At 38.5% G+C, this 20,071-nt stretch overlaps 1 protein-coding gene across 1 annotated transcript in view; it reads left to right on the top strand.

The window, feature by feature from the left end:
* itga9 (integrin, alpha 9) overlaps positions 1 to 20,071 on the top strand; it is a 70,617-nt gene that overhangs the window by 18,723 nt on the left and 31,823 nt on the right. Inside the window, exons 13-15 of the mRNA XM_072436380.1 lie at positions 127 to 172; positions 589 to 746; positions 3,385 to 3,545. Of these exons, the coding sequence (XP_072292481.1) occupies positions 127 to 172; positions 589 to 746; positions 3,385 to 3,545 (365 nt within the window). The remainder of the gene's footprint in view (positions 1 to 126; positions 173 to 588; positions 747 to 3,384; positions 3,546 to 20,071) is intronic.

Genomic DNA, 20,071 nt, shown 5'->3' with positions numbered 1-20,071 from the left:
CCTGAGCTGGCAGCATGACAGTGGATGTCTCTTGTGCTTTGTTTAAATGTTCCAGGTGACAAAAGAAAGACATTTAAGTGTGTAATTTAAAACTGTAAAACCTAATTCATGATCTTATTTTTACAGATGTAACTATTGGAGCGTTTATGTCGGACAGCGTTGTACTTTTAAGGTGAGCTTGCATTCATTCATTTATTTATTTAATAGAAATAGGCTGCATTATTTTCTCAATCACTTTTCCAACTGTGTTACTGTTACTGTTACTGTGCCTTTAAAATCCTATTGTGTATTGTTTAAAATGTCAAGAAGCTTTGAACACAAGAAAAATGTAAACATATTTTCTTACCATAAACTACACATTTTCAAATTTGTTATTGTTGCATTGCTTCAGCCAGAAGTTAAAAAGTAAATACAAAATGCATGAGAGCAAAAAAGCTTTTATGAGGAATGAAATACAAATGAATTCAACTCAACAGCTCCTTTCGACCCATGTTTCAAGTAAAGCACATAAACACTGCGTTATTATTGTATTTCCTGGTGTCATTTTGAGTCCCACTGCGTCTGACGTGTCTCTAAATGCGTCTTTAGGTCCCGTCCGGTCATCACTGTGGACGTCTCCATCCTGCTGCCCGTGTCCATTAACATCTCCGTCCCCCAGTGCCACGAGGGCAACAACCACAACCTCAACTGCTTCAACGTCACTGTCTGCATGCGTTTCCGCGGGAGACAGCTGCCCGGCCAAATAGGTAAGCAGCAAAGAGGAAAAAAACATCAAATTAAACTTAGGTGTGGAAGGATTCGCAACAGAGCTGTTAATGGTCATAAACATTCTTTCCAAATTTTGACTAGTGGAGCTTTTACACACTTGCGACAAGTTGGCCACTGTCCAGGATGTACCCCGCCTAAGGCCCGAAGTCACTGGGATAGGCTCCAGTCACCCGCGACCCCGAAAGGGAACAAGCGGTAGAAAATGGATGGATGGATGGAGCTATTACAATATATCCCTAATAAAATTTATTCAATTAAGTCTTTTCAGTTAATTTCATGGAGATGTAGTAGAATATGAAGAGTATTCACGTTGTTCATGCAAGGTTTAATAGTTTTGTTGCTGTTTTTGTTGCTGTTAATAGTGGAAAAAGTACTCGTGATGATCTGTTCTTAACAATTACCACATAGTGTTACTGATATTGAAGTCCATTATACCATTAGTGTAAAATTAAAACTTTTACTACTTGTGATAATTTCCCAGTGTCAGTGGAGTGCTGTCCAACTTGTGCTCCCCATATGTGCGAGAATTGTCTCCAGATCCAGTAACAACATGTGCTTTTTTTGTTTTCAAGCGTAATACCCAGAGAGAAATCGGAATAGCAATAGGTCCCATGATATTGCAATCCTGAAAGCCACACACACACATTTTGTATCAAATTTATGTGACGCCTGTGAAAAAGTGGGACATTTTTAAGTGGGATGAGGGACAGACAGGACTAGACCCATTTCGAACCACAAAACTGACGGATACATTTTCCTATAACTAAATTCCTTGTAATCTTTTGAAAGTTACCTTTTAAAAAAAAAAATGTATCTGTCACAACCGCTTCAAAATGTGTAAAGCCGGTCTTCCTAACCAACGTCTAATGGTGCTCTCACACTTTTCATTGGCCCTGGTTTGAGCCCAGTCCAGTCCTGATGTAGACTAGTCAAAGTTTAGTTCTATGTTTAGTCCTAGTTTGATGTAAATTATTTGCATCCGTCAACGCACTCTAATTCACATGTAGACCATTATTACGGTTGACATTTGGTGTGCCGCCGCCGCCTCTTTGTGCACTTGTTTACCTTTTGGCATTTTTGCGTCGGGGTGCGGTGGCCGTCGAAGTGCTGAGGTGCAGTCTTGTTCCAGAGTTCGGGTGTGTCCCTGCCGCGCCCCCCCACGGGACCAGACCTTCTGTTGTTACATAATGACTGCACTTGCCCGGCCCGTGTGAATAGGCCTTCTCTGTTTGTGCGTCTGGCGTCTATAGTGGAAAACGGCATGTGTATAATGAAACCTGCTTTTGCCTCTTCTGGTCTGAACTCATGGCTGGAAAACAGTAGGCCTTGGTTCGACCTGGGCGTGTGTTGCCACCCCTCCCACTGTTTTACCACTATGACACCCTCTTGAAGTCATTTCGACAAACTGAGGCTGATTCATGCTTGGGAATAGCTGTTAAATGTCCAAAAGACCAAATATGGGCTTCTGGGGGGGGGAAAGCTATGATTTCAGTCAAAGTACATTTAATTTATGCCCTTCAGTGTCACTTAGGGTGGAACCACAAGCATTACAGATGTTATGGTGTTAGTGCAATGCCTGCTTTTCACACCATTACAACTTACGCTCCTCCAACCACTAAATGAGTTTCCTCTTCCATTAACTTTTCCCATTTTCCCATTAACAACAAATAGGCATTCTACTCATTCACAAGAAACAACCCTGACTGCTGTGTTTGATTTATAAATGAAATCTTTGTAATTTGAAGTGAAGCAAGCCACACATAATTATTATGTTAAATTGACAGCCATTACAGATTATTGCCTTAAACGAGGCGCTTTTGTTGAATGCTGTCCAAAAGGAGTGTCCAAAATCCTTATTTTATTAACGGTAATAAAATATAATTTATTTTTCTTCGCATTTTACTGCAATTACCAGCAACCCCAAGTCTGCATAGTCTTAATAGTTGTTGGGACAATTATTTCTAATGGACATCGCTGTAGCTCATGTTGAAAATTGGTACCTGTTTGAGATTGACAAGTAAGGACGACTTATTGGATTTGTCTTGTTTAGTCAGATTTAATGTAGATCTGGTTTAGTAATTGTTCAATTTGGTTTAGCCCTGGTTTAGACCTGATTTAGTTATGTTAAGATCTTGATTACTGATCTATTCACCTAGTTTAGTCCAATACTGTTTCTCAGACAAAAAGCTCCTTCCTTGACTCCTCTGCTGTTCTAATTTAGAGTCAGTTGTATCCACAAAACTATTGTTTAGCGCTGTCTATTTTAGTTCTTAGTTCTATTTTTAGTCCTGTTGTAGACCCTATCTGGATTTGGGGTCTAATTTATAAAACTTTACGTACAACCTTAGTGATTAAAAGTGAATGAAAACACAAACTTCCTCAAACCTATGTGAGAATCTCTGAGCTCAGTTCGCCTTCTGGCTCATTTCCGAACGCTTACGAATGCAAAGTACTGAATTCTCAGACTGGACTTCATACGTGCAAGTTAATTTTGTCTTACTTTAGATTCCAAACTTTACACGGAAAGTCCTGTGGTACTTCCAATGTGTTAATGTTCTAGTTAAAGATTTCTTGAAGGACTGCTTATTTTTGTGTCCACATTTTGCTTGTGTTCAGAGCTGCTGTACAACCTGACCGCAGACGCTGATAAGAGACAAAAGAGCCAGCCCTCCAGAGTCTACTTCTTTCAGAGCGGCTCTCAGGTCCCCCAGCTGAGCCAACAGCTGAGCCTGGACATCAACAGGGAGCAGTGCCAGCGCTTCACCGCATATGTGAAGGTAAGAGTCTGGCGCACTCTACCGCTGCTGCATCGAGCTTTGTCTGTCCTCGAATTAATCTTTTCCCATGACCTTGAGAACCACCTCCCTCCACTCTCTGATGTGTGATATGGAGCTATTTGTCTTCTTGTGTTTGTTTACTTTTTGATTTGGGCATCAAAGTCCATGTTGTTTTTCTAGCTGAATCTTGACTCCCCTTTTTGTTAAGTTTAAAGGCCAGATCGTTTAGCTGCTAATGATCCTCTTTATGCACAAGTGATGAGTGGCTAAAAGTGTTTCTATTCAAGGAAGAAACATAATGATTTGTTGGCAGAATAAGTTTTGCACCAAGTAATAGTGGAAAGCATTTTATATCAAATCGAATTCCCTTTATTTATCCGTTAAGGAAGTTTGATTGCAGGCAGAGCGCCAGCACAAATAGGGACGCAACACATTCATCATAATACACAATAAATAGAACAATAAAAAGTCACAAAACAAGCACTAACTCGGCGCAAAGCATAGTACAATGTGGCTATTTATTGCCGTATTTGCAAAAAAAATCCTTACAAGCAAAAAGTAGGTTACTTTGTTGGTGGATAATCTCTCCTTTGAATTGCTCTTGTGGCAAAGGTTTCACATACGTCTTTGGGGACACTTTTGGGTGCGTTGCTAGGTCAAAGGCAGCAGTACCTCATGACCTGTGAACCTTTTTTTGAAATCGAAGAGCCCATTTCCACTCCTAAATGAACAACAAGTGACGGGACAGGAAACAGAGTCCCCTTTGTCCTGGTATAGTTCCTCTCTTGTGTTTCCCAGAGCGGCTGCCCGTCCTGAGGGGAGACACTCCTTCCTTCACCTCTTTAATGTGGAGGCCCACTGCGGCTCTGTCAATTTCACTGGCTGCTTAAATGTGCACTCCAGGCGGTTTCACTGTGGGAGGCTCTAATGCTGAGGGGGGCTGTTGTTCCTTTACCTGCCTCTCTTCCCCCATCCTGAGACTTGGTTTAGTCCTGGTAAAGTTCTAGTTTAGTCCTGGTTTATAATTTGACTAGTTTAGGTTTAAGTTTGTATTTATTCCTTGTATTCTTAAATTTGTGCTTTAGGCAATTTCACTGCAAGGGTAAGCTGGTGTCTGATGGCCCTCTATCAAACTAGAACCTGGTTTTGACTGAGGGTAGTCCTGATTTTGTCTTTGTTTTTATCTGGTTTAGTCCTGCTTACTCCGGGACCTGGTTTAGATCTGGTTAAGTTCTAGTTTTGTCCTCTACAGCCTTGGTTTTGACCTGGTTTTGTTCTTGTTTAGTCCGGGATAGGTTTAGACCTGGTTTAGTCTTTTGCAGTCCTGTTTAAACCTTTTTAGACTGGTTTAGTCCTGGTCTAGACCTGGTATTCCTAAGAGTACACTCCAGGCATTTTCACCATGGGAGGCTAAGCTGCTGATGCTCTTCTCTCATCTCAGGACACTATAATAAGCACATATTGTAGGGCTATGTGTATGTGCCAGTGAAACCAGTGTGTGTTTTACTTAAACCTCAAGTTGCTGAGGGACTCACCATTCAAGGTTTACTTTGTGGCCAAGTTTACTTTAGAGATCGGGTCATGTAAGGTCAGGTTTCTACTCGATATACATTTATGCCTGGTGATCAAGTGTTGATCAAACCAGGATAAACATATATAATAATAATAATAATACATATTATTACAGTACATGACTGGACAAGTATATGGGATGGACTTAGGTAAGCTTATAAAAAATGCAGATAACATATAAAAGTTAACGCCATTAAAGGTGCACTATTTAACATTTATGGTGGGGAGTGTATGAAGATTAGATTACATAGTTTTGCCTTGAACAATCCACATTATAACATTTGGCATATATTTCTTAAATGTATTAATTTACAGGTGTTTTTATTTCTAAAAAAACAAACATGCATTCTTGTGAGCACAGCCACCTCTTTTGTTTTGATTTGACTTGGTTCAATTTGATCTTAGTAAGATCAAATTAAACACTTATTATACCTTTTGTTGTTTTGTTTTGTTTTGTTTTGTTTTGTTTTGTTTTGTTTTGTGGTTGTTTTGTGGTTGTTTTGTGCGTTTTCTTCACATTTTTTTATAAAAATGTGCTAAATGCATAAAGTGTTTTTTGATTTGACCTGTAACTTGGCCTTGTTTCCATAGAGATATATACTTTTAATCCCATATTGTGGCATGCATTCATGGCAAAGCAATAACATTGGCAATATATGCACTTTTAAAGTAAGAATAGCCACTTATATTCATTGTGCAAAGGGCTAAAAGTACATAGGTTGAATGGGTCTTTATATTTCTTTCTTCAGACTCAATCAACATACGCATATTTTACCTTTTAGCTACATTTACTCTACATTATGGGTCATGCAAGTTCAAGCTTCTCCCCCGGCCTCAATATAACTCCATTTAACATTTCAACACTTTGGCCTAACCTTGCTTCTGTGGGTGGCCAAGTGAATTATATCTCAGTAGTGGCTTCCTGCTTCCTCAGTCAGTATCCCTGGCATCTTTGGCTCAGACACAAACACTCTTAACTTTTAGTGATGTCGCCAATGTCATTTATTATGATGCACGTGTTACTTCAAAGATGAGCTCCCATTTATAGATCCATTAGTTCACGACATGATTTATGTTTGTGTGTGGCTCTGAAGTGGAGTTCGTCCTGCAGTTTAAAGAGCAATGTGGTGGACATTAGAGATGTAAGGTGTGACAGTGCTGCACAGCTGTTGGAAAGAAGCCGTAAAATGTAAATATTAATTCTTACCACGGGACACTTTCTTACCGCTGTCAACTTTGAAATAGTGTCTGCTTGTGTTACTGGCAAATGAGTGGGTATGGACGGAGCTCGTACAAAAGGTTAAATCGCTAGTTTCTGTCTTCTAAATTGATTTTGCTTTATATTAATTCTGGATGTCATGGTTATTTGGATCATGATTATTCAGGTCACAATATAATCGCAAGAACTAAATCATACATGACTATTTTAGAAGCTAAAATATGTTATTTCAATTCAATCTTTACTCCTGGAGCTAAAAGTTGTGTATTATTAACTTATTAACTTGACTTTATCATTCAGAAAGTTATATTTGAAAAAGCAGGACATATCTAATAAATCTCAATGACCATTGGTTACATTCAGACTCAGAAGCATGTTTTAGTAGTGTATTCTCGGCATAATATCTTTGGCTGTTTGCTATAGGCTTAGTTTATATCAATGTGGATAACACAACTATGTGATATATATTCCATGTATACTTGAAACAAATCCAGGAATTTCTGTTGCTATAACAATATAAAGCTCTTGGTTCAGCTAAATATTGTATTAGAGTTTCTTTTATCTGCAGAAACCCTCCGGTCAAATGGTTGAAATGAATGAATATTTGTATTATTTGGTCTGGTCTGGCTTTGAATGACATTGTGGTTGTGTAGCAGACATAAGCAGAGGTGAGATTACAACCAAACCCCAAAAGCCACACATGAAGGGGAGGGTTTAAACAGAGCTTTACCAGACTGTTTACAGGCAAGTATAGTCTTTAAATTGGACAAGCAGACAAAAAGTGAAGGTTGTGTGCCTCTTTGATGACACGCTCCGTCCTCGTTCATCACTGTGAAATTATTTGTCAACTTTGCGTCCTAAACATGAAAGAATCGTCATAATCAGAGGTGATCCTAGTTCAGACGGAGGGTTGAACCTGCCTGGCAAAATCGTGTCATTTATCTTGCTCAAGTGTCTGCCCACATGAGTTAGTTGTCCCGTCCCTTGAAGAGGTATGCTAATAGAAACCAGCTGGATTGACCTGGCTGCATCCTCCGGTGGGACAGGGGGGCACTGCCTCGCCCTCCTGCAGTTAACCGCAGAGGGGTGTCCCAGCAGGGCGCGGGACGCTGCGTAAAACTGAGGCACATGTTGGCTCGATCTATGGAAAAGCTGCGTTTAAGGGAGGATTGCAGTACTTTCAGAATGAAATGCCGTGTGGTCATGTGGAGTTTGTTTGTTGACTGTGAATTTAACACCTGCTGAAGCGGAAAAAAACACTGAATATCAAAGAAAGCGGTTGGCTCTATGTTTTGGACAATCTCTAGTTCACTATTGCAAGTTCATTTAAATAGGACCCAATATAAAGTTGAGGATTTTCAGACAAATGTTAAATGTCAGTAAAATTATTAATAAACGTGAATAAATATGTTTTCAACATAATTACCGGTATTTATTTTTTCAGCCCTTTTTGTAGCATTTTTTATTTTATTATTTTCTCCCACAAACTATACTTGATATCTTCAAAACAACATTCACATCTATTTCATATTTTTTTCACCTTCCTCATCTACTAGTAACATATGAAATGCAGGGTCCTTATAAATAATCAGATTAAACCAACATAAAACTAGCATTTCTTTAAAAAAACAAAAACTAATTCTTATTCACAAATTGACAAGAACATTTTATTTGGTTGTCACAAACAGGCAGACCGTTGAGCGCAAAACAAGTAGGGAACAGGTATATTCATATACAGCTATGAAAATACATTTATTCCGATTAAAACTGAATGTATAACCTCATGTAATAATGCTATCAGTAGAGCACATACCACTCATACTAGCGTCTAATCAAATTGAGCTCAGGCCTGGCCCCCATCGTGTGCTGTTAAGACCACTATGCCATAACTCAGAACACACACAATAGAGGAGCTAATAGTTGAAAATACAGAATTTTCCCCTTCAGTAATTCCTCCAGAAATTATGCAAGTCTTTTATGTTGATCACTTTAAACATGTTTTCATTGGCATCAGCTAACTGCATACCAGCGATCCAGATGTTCTTTGTTTGGTTATTTTTAGTTAAATAAGCTGTACGCTGGCCTTAACTACAGTCGTGCCTCACAGTCAGGGAGGCGAATGCTGGCAAAGATGATTGATGCGTAATTGCAGAGGAAGGGGCTGTGTGTGTAACATGAAAATAGTGATTTGACTTGAGAGATTCTTCATTTGGTTGTGTTTTACTGAGGAATTTGGTGCTGCAGTGTTTTGATAGCAAAGAGCAGATGGACAGAACTGGAGTTTGAGTTATGTGGTGAAGAATATGTCAATAAGTTGGCTGTTCTTCTAGTGCAACCTGAGGGCAGACGTTACTCTCAAATTCAAAGGGCACTTGAGTTCAAGTCATTATCAAAAAATATTATATTTGCTTATAGTCATAGAAACCCATTTTAAGCACAAATAAATTAAGCCATTTGTCCCAGGGAGGGCATCTGACATAAAACCCAACCCAAATGAATATGCTTTTTATAAATAGTAATAAATGCCATTTGCAGGTGGTAGAGAGAAGTTCTGTGTTACAAACAAGGTTGGATAAAGGTGGAAGTGTATGGCTAAATGTATTGACTTCTGTCCGTCTTCCCGTCAAAATAAACATGCCTATTTAGAAATTTTGTTTTGAATGACAAGGTTAGGTCAAATGCATTTTAACTTCAACCTAAAACTAAATCTGTGTATACTCATTGTTTTAATGCTTGTACATTTTGTCCACGATGTCCACTGCTCATAGACTTGCATTTATTATGAACAGGTAATGTCCATAATTCCTGTGAAACTCATCAGTGGCTGTGGTTATATGCACTTTTAAAATCTGATTAGGATATGATTTTTGTTTAAATGTTATTAAAACAATATGCAAACCTCAAAATCATCAGATTTTTTTCTGATCATGATCCCTCTGCACAACAGATTTTGCGGTTTGCATGCCATGTAAATAATCTTAAAGGTCCAGAAATCAGACAGTAATCAGATTTATTTTGGTGAGCATTGTGAATGTAGCCAGTGCTAAATAATCCATCTTCTTTTTATATCATAAAATGCAATGTCAGTGATTGATTATTTCATTTGTTACATGACTTTATCTTGTCCTCTCCAGCCTATGTTTAGACATTGACCCATTGTATACTGCAGCAGGTGCTACATTACTAACATTAGACTGTGTATTAACCCTTTGCATAAACTATGAAGCAATCATTTTTCTTTCTGTCAGGGACCATTTGCCTGCAGAGCGCTTTTACTGCCCGCTTTACTTTGATTTACGATTTATTTGACTAAACATGCCAGTATAAGTCTTCTTTGGCCCGGATGCTCTAAACTGGTGCGTGTGATAAAAATCTATTGCATGTTTACGTCACTGAACCATCCATCCGTCGACGTATACAATGTGTGTTATTATTTTAGCAGGGTTCTGGCCCAGCGGAGCGCACGTGAGCCCTGGAACCACGCCAAACAGGCCCCTATCCATTTGTGGTCATAGCTGGTATTGTGTATCTCTCCATAGGCACATCCCAGTCTCTAAGGGAGAGCTAAAATAAGCTGCTAATTCCCTGCTGCTAACAGTTGTGCGTTTAATTTAGCTCATAAACGCTCCTCCACTACCTTTAGCCCTGGCCTATATCCCACTGTCTATGTATGTGCCCTACATGTCATGGCCCACTGACATGTGCTGCAAACCACTGGGGTATTAAATGGTCCATCGAATGCTATTCCTAGACCCCAGTAACAAGTTGGATGGCAGGAAGGTAAGGTTATAGTGACTGGAGTGTTGAGTCTAATATGCTTGGACTATGAAGGCGATGCACAATTACACAAGGAACCTGGATATGCATTGAAAGAGGAAATGTTAGTTTTGACTACGCGTTCTGCAAATCAACAAAGAGGCTAAGGAAATGACCTTCCAGCAGAGAGAGGAACAATGTCAGGCAAAGGAAAATGCCTTGATGCAAGAAAGAATTATGTTGGTGGCAAGACAGCAGGAGTTGTTAGCTGAAATTCAGGCCCTTCAAGAGAAAGCGCAACATAAGTCAGCAGAGGAGTTGGCTAAGGACAAAGCCTACCAACAAAAAGAGGAAGGGTAGCGGGCCAGAGAAAATGCCTGGTTGGAAGAGCAAAAGGTGTTTGTCCAAAAATCAGGCCTGCAAAATGACACAGAAGCAGGTCGATCCAAATGCCTTCCAAGTGCGAGAGGAGGAGTGGAAGGCCAAAGAACAAACCTGGCTCAAGGAGAGGACAAAGATTATGGAGGACGTTTTCTTCTGTGAACAAGCCAAACCATTTACCAACTTTGTGATCGGCACTGCACTCAATATACATCACAATATATATATATATATAAATATATTTATATTTATTTATATATATATATATATATTCATATATATATTCATATATATTCATATATATATATATATTCATATATGTATGTATATATATATTGTATGTATATACAATTTAAGACTATAAATATATATATATATATATATATATATATATATATATATATATATATATATTTATAGTCTTAAATTGTCCTAGGATTTTGTGCAATATTTGGGTGCGTTCACATTTGAGCAAACACCACATTAAAATTAAGACTAAACTGGAACTAAACCCGGAACTAACCCACAGCATTTAAATAAAAGCTGGCCCTCAATAGTGAAAATACATGCTGCACCTTTCCCTGACGGCAGTTTCCTTGAAAGTGTGTGAGTTTTTCACTGATGTGAAAACCGTAATCCTCTCTTTCGAATCAAAACAAAGTGTGAAAAACCCTTTGGTTTCACAGTTTGACCCTAGCTGTTCACTATAACGGGAAGCTCAGAGATAAAGAGGCAGCGCGTCCTGTATATCTTCATATCCAATAGTCCCAAATAGTTTAACAACAGTCCCTGTGCTGCAGCCGTTGGTCGGCACGTGCTAACTCTGACACTGCCTGCTTTGTTTGCCTGCCTACAGTTCAGCTCCCTTGATGCCGTGGACTGGTTTCACTTACCCTGGGCCAAAAGAGCTGATACAATGAAAGTATATAGCCCAAGACGTAATCACAACCAGCTGTCTTGAGTTACACATGGCAAAAAGCCATTTTATAAGGGAATATTTGAGGGCGGAAACTCCACAATTGTAAATTGGCAGGAAAATGCCAGAGAAACGTTACAATAAGTCAAGTCTGTAGGTATTTGCATTATGAGCATTTACGGGTTTCAAGAGGAGAGACTTTCAGGTTAATTTTAGCACAGTTATGTTTTGGTCAGGATTTCCCTACATGGTGCTGCCAGAACGAACATTAGACACCACTTTTTTCGGATTGTCTCGACGATGTGCAGCCAACTTTTGTAGCACTGTAAAATAAACTTGCAAAGAGACCACTATAAAACTGTATTGAAATGGAAGTGAAGTATAATGTGTAACACTGGCTCATTGGCCCAGGCATGTCATTGCAACAGTAAATCTTTCAGTGTTAGTCATATCGAGAGGGGAGCAAAGGGTGAGCTGATTTTGATGATTTGTTGACTTTGGCTGCGCGGCATGCTGGGAAATGTTTTTTTTTCTGCAGTCGTCTGGCCGTGTTACTGCCACCCCATGCCACCACAAGGCAACAGAATGGGTGGCCAACAACGACCACAATTAAAGAGTTCGATTTGCCATGTTCTCCACTTCCACTAAGACATGTCTGCAAGCTTTAAGAAATGGATACTGTACGTCGCATGGAAACACAAGTTAGTTAAGAGTAATAATTGGCCTGAAAACTGTTTATACAACTTTATTTTTTAAATTTTTAAAACCAAGTTCCCCACCCTAAGTATCTAGCATGACAAATGAACCCTCTAATTTAACTCTTTCTTCATTTTCTGAAAAAGTGTTTATGATCTGTTGGGTTGTCAGCCCTTAGTTGTTTAGTCGATTACCGGTAATCAATAAATCGTGTTTTAGTTTACCAAAATGTGTCTATTTGTTCAGATCTATACGGGACAACAGCAGAAAGTACAATGCATGGAGTGAGGTAGCTGAAGATTTGCGAGTGAATCTGCCTTTTACATATAAATACACAGTTTCCTGCAGTACTTTTCTTGTATTTTAGTTGCAGTTTCACGCCACTGTCCCCTTTAAGAATCTCTTTTGTCGACTACAGCCCTAATGATCCGCAGTGTTAAAAATAATGTCCAAAGGTTTGTCCAAACTTTGCCTGAGTTTGTTTTGTTTACCATCTCTGCGAAGGACAAAGCAGCTGCGGTTTTGTCATTTCTTGGCGTGTCCCTAAACAAACTGGCTGCGACCCTTTTCTCATTTCCCAGTCCTTGGCCCATTTGTTAACAGCTTTACATATTTCTGATGGCACAGAGTCAACATCAAATTCTGTTTCCTGTTCAGAAGGCCAGGATCCTCCCCTCACAGGAAGTCCCAAATATACAACACATATTTGTTGATGTCCGGCGCAGTCCGTAAACCTCATGTGATAAATTGTGCTCACGTGCAGACAATTTTTTTATCAGGCTTTGTCTTCCATCTTTGACAGTGCACAGATTTGGTTTGAAGGGACAGAAGGGGCCACAGGAAGCAGCTGGGCAGCTCCCCAAATACAATGTCCCTAATGAGACACAAACAGTTTGCATTTGAGGTCTAAATGACATGTCACAACTGTGTAATACTTCTACCAATGTTTTATACCATCTCAACATGAATGACTTTTATTACAATTATTTGTATTTATCATTATACTGCCTTAATTGCAATAGATCTAGTTAGGATTATTATATATTTTAGTGGCAGGAGTAGTAGTTTTTAGATTATTTACTATAGACGATTATTAACTCTTCTATTCTCTATTAATTAAATAGCTTTGGAGTTTTTTTTTATAAGGAATAGCAGATAACCAGGTTCCTGTTTATTCTTCACGATCTGACAGTTATGGAAAAACAAATCTGTCAAAGTCACAATTCAGATCAAGTAGGTCTTAGATGTTTGTTTTAGCTCAAAAATAGCATGCGCTTTGTCATTATTGACCTAACAGGATAATAGTGAAGGCTGCGGAAGCTTTGGACATCTCTTGGAAGTGTTTAAGACATATAATGAAGAGAATATAAACTCAATAGCTCATTAAATTTGTCACTATTATCATTTGCTCCTCCACACTTCTTCCTTATAAGGTCATGGGTTTCCAGTCCTCCTGCTGCTGAAGTCAGTCATTCATATCGACCTTTGTCACACTTCAGCACTAATGGGTTAATGTCAGATTGATGGGGCGATGTTGGAGGAAACTGGGGCCAAAGAAAGTCACCCAAAACTTTCCAGAGCCTCCATATAGTTGACAGTGCTTGCCTTTGTTATAACACTTTCAAATGTTACAAAATAATAGTTATATTTCAAATGGGCACTAGGGCATTAAATATAGCCCTATTGCTAATGAGTAGTTGAAGTTAGTATTTGGTAGACGTAATACCGGTAGTAGCAGCAGTATTCCTTATGAAGTAACATTAGTATAAGTATCATAACTTACCTGGCCAGTCAACAGCACACACCTTTACTCTACTTTAAAAAGACGTTTTGGTCTGGAACCATATCTTGTCTCCCTGGTTTCTGGTAATGTTTGACAAGCAAATTAACCAATCAGAGAAACGCATGGTCTGTTTGTGTCAAAACAAACATGGTTGCTTACAAGTAAAAATAAATACATTGAGAAACAGTGCACATTTCTGAGAAATCAGTGAGTAAAGCACTGAACTGAGGTAATAGAAGTAACAGATTTTGGTCTGAACAAAACAAGGATTGGTCTGGTTCCAGCTCCTCCTGAATTCAAACAGAAAGTAGCAGGTATAGTCGTAACAGAAGTTTCCAAATGCTGTATTTTAAGAATTTTATCACAATAAACTTTTGTTTTCTTGCAGAGAAGTTGAGACTATAGTACACAGTGGCTGCATACATGGCATAGGAAAGACAAATTCATCACATACACAAGAATATTTATAGTCTAAAATAAGTTGTCATTAAATCTGATCAAAATGGATAGAAATAATCTTTTTTCAACTTTATTTATAGAAAAAAATAAATTGTTATACACTCGATAAAATGTTAGAGGTTAGACTAACTGTGGCTGGTCAGACTACAGTACAGACTGCAAACAGGATGTTCTGGGAAACTCATGGAGTTTTGACCCCGAGGCAAAAGTTGAACTTGGTTTGCTCCTCACATGTGATGCACCATACGCAACAAAACAATGACATAGTCGCATCTTCGGACATAAAAATGATATGCAATACAGTTTACCCTAAGAGCAGGAGGTCATTAATTTGCTCTTGTGATCCTTACTGAGCTTGAAAATAAAAACGAGTTAAAATGCTTAAGGTTTGATTTAACCTTGGGGAAGCTGTATCTCGTCTTACAATGTTATAGTCATTATAGGAGAGTAAGGCATGTTAATGATTTCAGTAGTAAGATGGGTAATATAATATCTTGATGTGGGGGTGTAGTTTAAGAGTAACTGGCAGTGCGTGCATCCGTTTATTAATAAGCTCCTGGATGCATTTCAAACACAGATATGATACTACTGCGGCTATAGTTAACACTGGCACCAATTCAAGCTGTTGATAGTTTGTAGTAAAAATAACGCAAGCCCTAAACGTACTCCATGCGCTTAATTTCCAGAGAAGGCCCTTTTTCTGAGGCTTTACAAACCCAGCTGTAGTTTAACTGTCCAAGGGTCAAATGGTGAATGCCTTCTTCGTGATGCATGGGAGACCGTAAAAGTTTCCTGAAATTTGGGTTTACACAAACGCTGTTTAAGAAGCTATAAATTCAGTGCACCTTGGATTACCAGCCTCATGAGAGGTGCATATAGATTACTGTGATTAAAGTTAAAGAATAATAACATGTTTGTGATTATGGTACGCAAACCGTTATTGAACTGAAACTTATCTTAATTGTTACAGTATGAACCTTTTTGCCCAAAACAAAATCATTTTTGTTGTTGTTCTACTTACCGATTTTCCACCTTCAGAAAGTCACATATTTGAACATAGTCATCATTAGCCAATGAGCATAAACAAACGTTTATTACGTGTACACAAATCTTACAAAAATAAGTAATTTTGTACTTTAATTTTTTTTAATTTTGAACAAAGATCTGCATTTTAACACAACTTAAACTGCAGTGCTCTACAATTGTTTAGCATTTCAGTTTTATAATCCCACACAGCCCTTTTTAATTAAGGTTTATGACCATTTTCAATTAATAAAATTCACAGACAAACTTGCTTCGGCGATAGGTGCAACATGAAATAATGAATGATTATGGCAAAATATAATCAAATAAGACATACATAAACATAAGAAGTTAATCAAATAATACAAATTTACTTAGATTGGCTATGCATTTGTCAAGGTGTGAGTTAGCTAAATGGCATGTGAAAGCTAACACAGTATTTACTCGTGTTTATCCGTAAAACAGCCCCATGCATGACGGCACACATGGTCCACGTTTGTTGTGAGTCAGTTAAAAGTGATGGCTCTCCGATGTTTTCAGCAGGAAATATGCCTTCGCTCCCGGGACACATTACAGCACAGGCCCGTATCTCGCCGCATTCACAGCTCGAATCTCCTTGATTTACAGTTGCACAGAAACAGAAGCCACACGTTGAACCGCGTGCAAGGCCCTTCTGTGTCGCGTGAAGTCGGACGGTTGTTTTAAGGGATATTGATATTTGCAAATGACTGATAGTAATGGACAGTCAACATGTGCAAAGTGTTAGAACGTGACACATAATACAATGAACTTTGAACTGCACATTTGCTCCGTATAGGTCGTCAGCCTTTTTCTGGGAATTGGAATTTTTATGTGATGATTAATTTTTATGCTGAAGGCTGCATTGGAGAAAGATGTAAGACCAGGGCATGTTTTACTTTTGTTTAAATATTTGTTCTATTGTTCTGAGCCACAGAGGTAGTCATCTGTATCTGCTTTTTGTTTCACCAAGGATGAGTTGTTCTCAGACTTGACCAATCACATTGTAACTTGGTGCCTCATTCTCATATGGTTTTAATTGTCGGATGTTTCAGTGCAGTACGTGGGGGGGAAATGTAGTCTATAAATAAGTTTTTCAATGTAATGACGAACATATGTAACCAATCTTTATTATTTTACTCCCCACGTCTGTGAAAGAAAACTTATAAATCACCCATTTGCATTAGGTTTTGGGCTTTGTAAAAATTTTTAGTTTGTGAGTAATTGACAATCAACAATTCCAGTGAATCAAATTTGTTGATCAGTCGTGATTGTTACCCACAACATTTTAACAAAAAAAATTATATGAGTGAGTGGAAAAGTTGTGCCTTTTGTTTAAGTCTGTTTCATAACAGACTATTGGATCTAGATTAGTCTCATACTTTAATTTCAACTGTTCATTCTCTTAATTATAGTCACACCACATTAGCACCACATTATCTGTCTGTGACTAACTCTTGAATACATTACTTGTTGTTAAACTAATTATGAGTTTCTTTTTTTCCGTTATCAAGCAGCCCTAAACGATATGCTGCATTATGTATTTTTGTTTGAACACTTAAAGGCGCAATGGACGATTTTTCGGCGATTTGAGAACGCAGGCGGAAGTGTGCATGCGCACTCCCCCGTGCGGACTGATGCAACACACACGCGTTTGTTTATTAGCGCAACGGATCACATCACATCTCTCGTCTCCCGTAGATTTCCATCTTCTTCTGAGTCAGCTCGAACTGTCTTTCTCCGTCTTCATTTTGTCCCGTACACTAAGGGAACTATATTATGATAGATCAATGCGCTTAGACACGCGGAAACGTGGGGACGAGCCGCACGAGGCTGCAGGTGAGCGATAGGTGCGTTTTATGATTGACACGTGGCAGGACTAATTGGCAGCCCACGCCACGAGGAAATAAGACTCAAATTAGGGCCAAAAAAAATCGTCCATTCAACCTTTAAGCTGCAAACAAATAGGAATTAGGAATAAAATAAATAAATAATCATGAATAATCATTTTCATTATGCCTTGATAAAGCTCTAGGTCGTCCATGTGCTGTAGATTTGGTCACTTCAATGTAAAATGTGAAAAAACAAAGCTCTACTTCCATGTTAACAATCATGGCCCTTATCAAAATATTTGTAGGGCTTCGCAATTAAGACTTTATCACTGTCAGATGACGTTTGCATGTGTATATCCTAATGTACAGCTTTTAATGTGTCAAACCAAACCCTTTCATACAATCTGAGCTATGCCCTCACCATTAGATTACAACTCTGCAAATCAATAATGCTGCATTGAATTATCCGGCTGTATTTTCTCTCTTTGCTTGTAATGTTTGTGAAGGAGTTTATCATTCTCATCTAATCACAGCGGAAACAAAAACAAGTGCAAGTAAATCCAAATCAACCACATCCAGCTGATAAAGTTTAAAAGACAGAAAGGGGCATGGGAATGACAAGAAATTGGACCCTATCTTATTTACCAACTTCCCCCCAAATATTTCCAAATCGCCTGGCATTAAACAGCTCATAAAATATCCTCTGTACCACAAATACCATGGATTTAACGTGTAATTGAAGTTTAAATAAGTCATGATGAACAGCACTTGGAAATAACTACCCAGAAAACAAGCAAAACTTTGGCCAGCGCACATTGGCAAATACAAATACACCAAGTAACTGTTTCACCGATATTGAACTTTTACTGCAAATACAAGTTGACTTTCTGACTCTGCTAACATTGACTGTGGTTATGCTGCGTTCTAGTCATTCTGGGACCTCGGACCTAAGCGAGACATGAGAGTTTACTATGAACTGCAACAACTTAAATCAAATATTATATACTGGGAAAATGCTCAAATCAACCAAAATGTGGATCCATTTTACCAACAGTGTTATTACATTTGTACGTTATACCGGTAAATCAAGTGTTAGAGATTGAATTTCTTCTTTTATTGTCATCACGTTTTATTGTCTTAGACGTTAGCAACATTAGCATAACAAAGCATTTATAGCTGCAACAACAGGGAAAATAACACAAGAACTATCAATATTTTCAACTTTGTATATGAAACTGAATCCAAATGCTGCATGTTGGATTGTCTAACTCGGATAATGAATTGTTGCCCGGGTTTCCAAGTAGGTGTTCTGAGATGTGAGGCTGTTCCAGTTGAATTTACATGTCAGAACTCGTAGAAAAATATTTTACATTTTTAGTCCAAAGTAGGATTAGGCGTTCAGGTTAGGCTGAAATCACAAACAACATGTCAACAGCAAAACCATTCATTTCTTTCTGAGCACGGTCCTTCTGTTTACTCACATCAGCTTTAGCAGTTTGCATGTCATTTATTTAAATAATCTTAAAGGCCCAGAAATCAGAGGATAATCAGACTGTGGTGTGCATGTGATCATAGCCATTGATGTGAAAAATCTGCTTCTGTCAATTGCCTTCACTGAAAACATTCATACTTTACATTTGCAGGTCAGCACATGACACTTTGACACAATCCATCACTTACTAAAAGCTGTTTTCCATTTGAGCCTTAATTCTCCATAGTGCTTATCTGTTGAATGAAACAGATGCATTTGCTGTCCTAAAAAGGAGTGCGTATAGTGCTTGAGTGGTCCCCCAAGAGTTAACGCTTGAAGCTTCTCGTGTGCAGATTTAAGCGATGTGATTTTGTGGTTTTGGCAGCAAAACAAGCCCCAGATCTGAGACAATTTGACGTCAGCTTGCCCTCTCCCTCCTGTACCCGGCGTATTAGAGCTATGCAATGGGACCACTTTGTAAGACGCCGTGTTTCTGATCATTTTAACATGTGTGTCGTGTGTGAAAGTGGAGCGAGTCAAAGTCATTCATAAAGTCTACAGTTTATCACCCCAAAACCTGAAGTCATAGCTGTCGAGCAAAGATGTGGTTTTCCTTGGAATATTATGTATTTTGTATTGTTTCAGCAAAGTCAATATGATACTCACATTATGATTATGTTTTAGGCCTGTGCTTGGAAAAAGTTTAGGACAAGCGTGGGTGTTTTATGCTGAATAATCTTTTAGGGGTTTCCAGAGTACAACTTTCTAGAATAGATCGTTTTGACGTCTATAAGTCTGTGCCTTACGGGATTTGTTGTTGACTACTATCAATCTTGTATGAAAAAAATAATTTGTGTTACATTTCAAACTGGAAGGTACATTAATGACATTTTTTGTCTGGTACAGAGGATGAACTGAAAACAACATCATCACAAACAAAAGACATTTGACTTTCGCCACTGAATCTGATTAAAACAAAAATGTATCATCAATCACCAGTGGTACACATTGCAGTCAGAGCCAAGCTTAAACCTGGTTTCACCACCACACATTGTGTTCCAAAGACCACCTCACTTTCTGCAAAAGGCACCACCAAGCAATTACAGACGTGCAACTGAACGCAAAAGACCAGGACGTTCAATCATCCTAGGACTGGTAATATAAGGTAATAATATCCACAATCATGTCAAGACGAGCCGGTTGTTGTACATTTTACCAAGACAAAACACGGGGTGAGCAAGCTAAGGCCCCAAGGTACAGAACAAGTTTAAATACCAAGCTGTGGAGGTGACAAGAACCGTCTTAATGAAGACTTTGACAGTTTTTGTGACTGTTCTCACCACAATGTGGACAACACAACACTAGTGTCTGTGCTGCCTTTTACTACTTTGCAACACTGT

Source organism: Eucyclogobius newberryi, unplaced genomic scaffold (assembly GCF_026437365.1).
Source record: "Eucyclogobius newberryi isolate DKJ021-1_F unplaced genomic scaffold, fEucNew1.0.hap1 SCAF_8, whole genome shotgun sequence".
NCBI classification, from domain to species: Eukaryota; Metazoa; Chordata; class Actinopteri; order Gobiiformes; family Gobiidae; genus Eucyclogobius; species Eucyclogobius newberryi.
The sequence above is the reverse complement of the archived record's forward strand: the minus strand, read 5'-3'. Positions and strand labels throughout refer to the sequence as shown.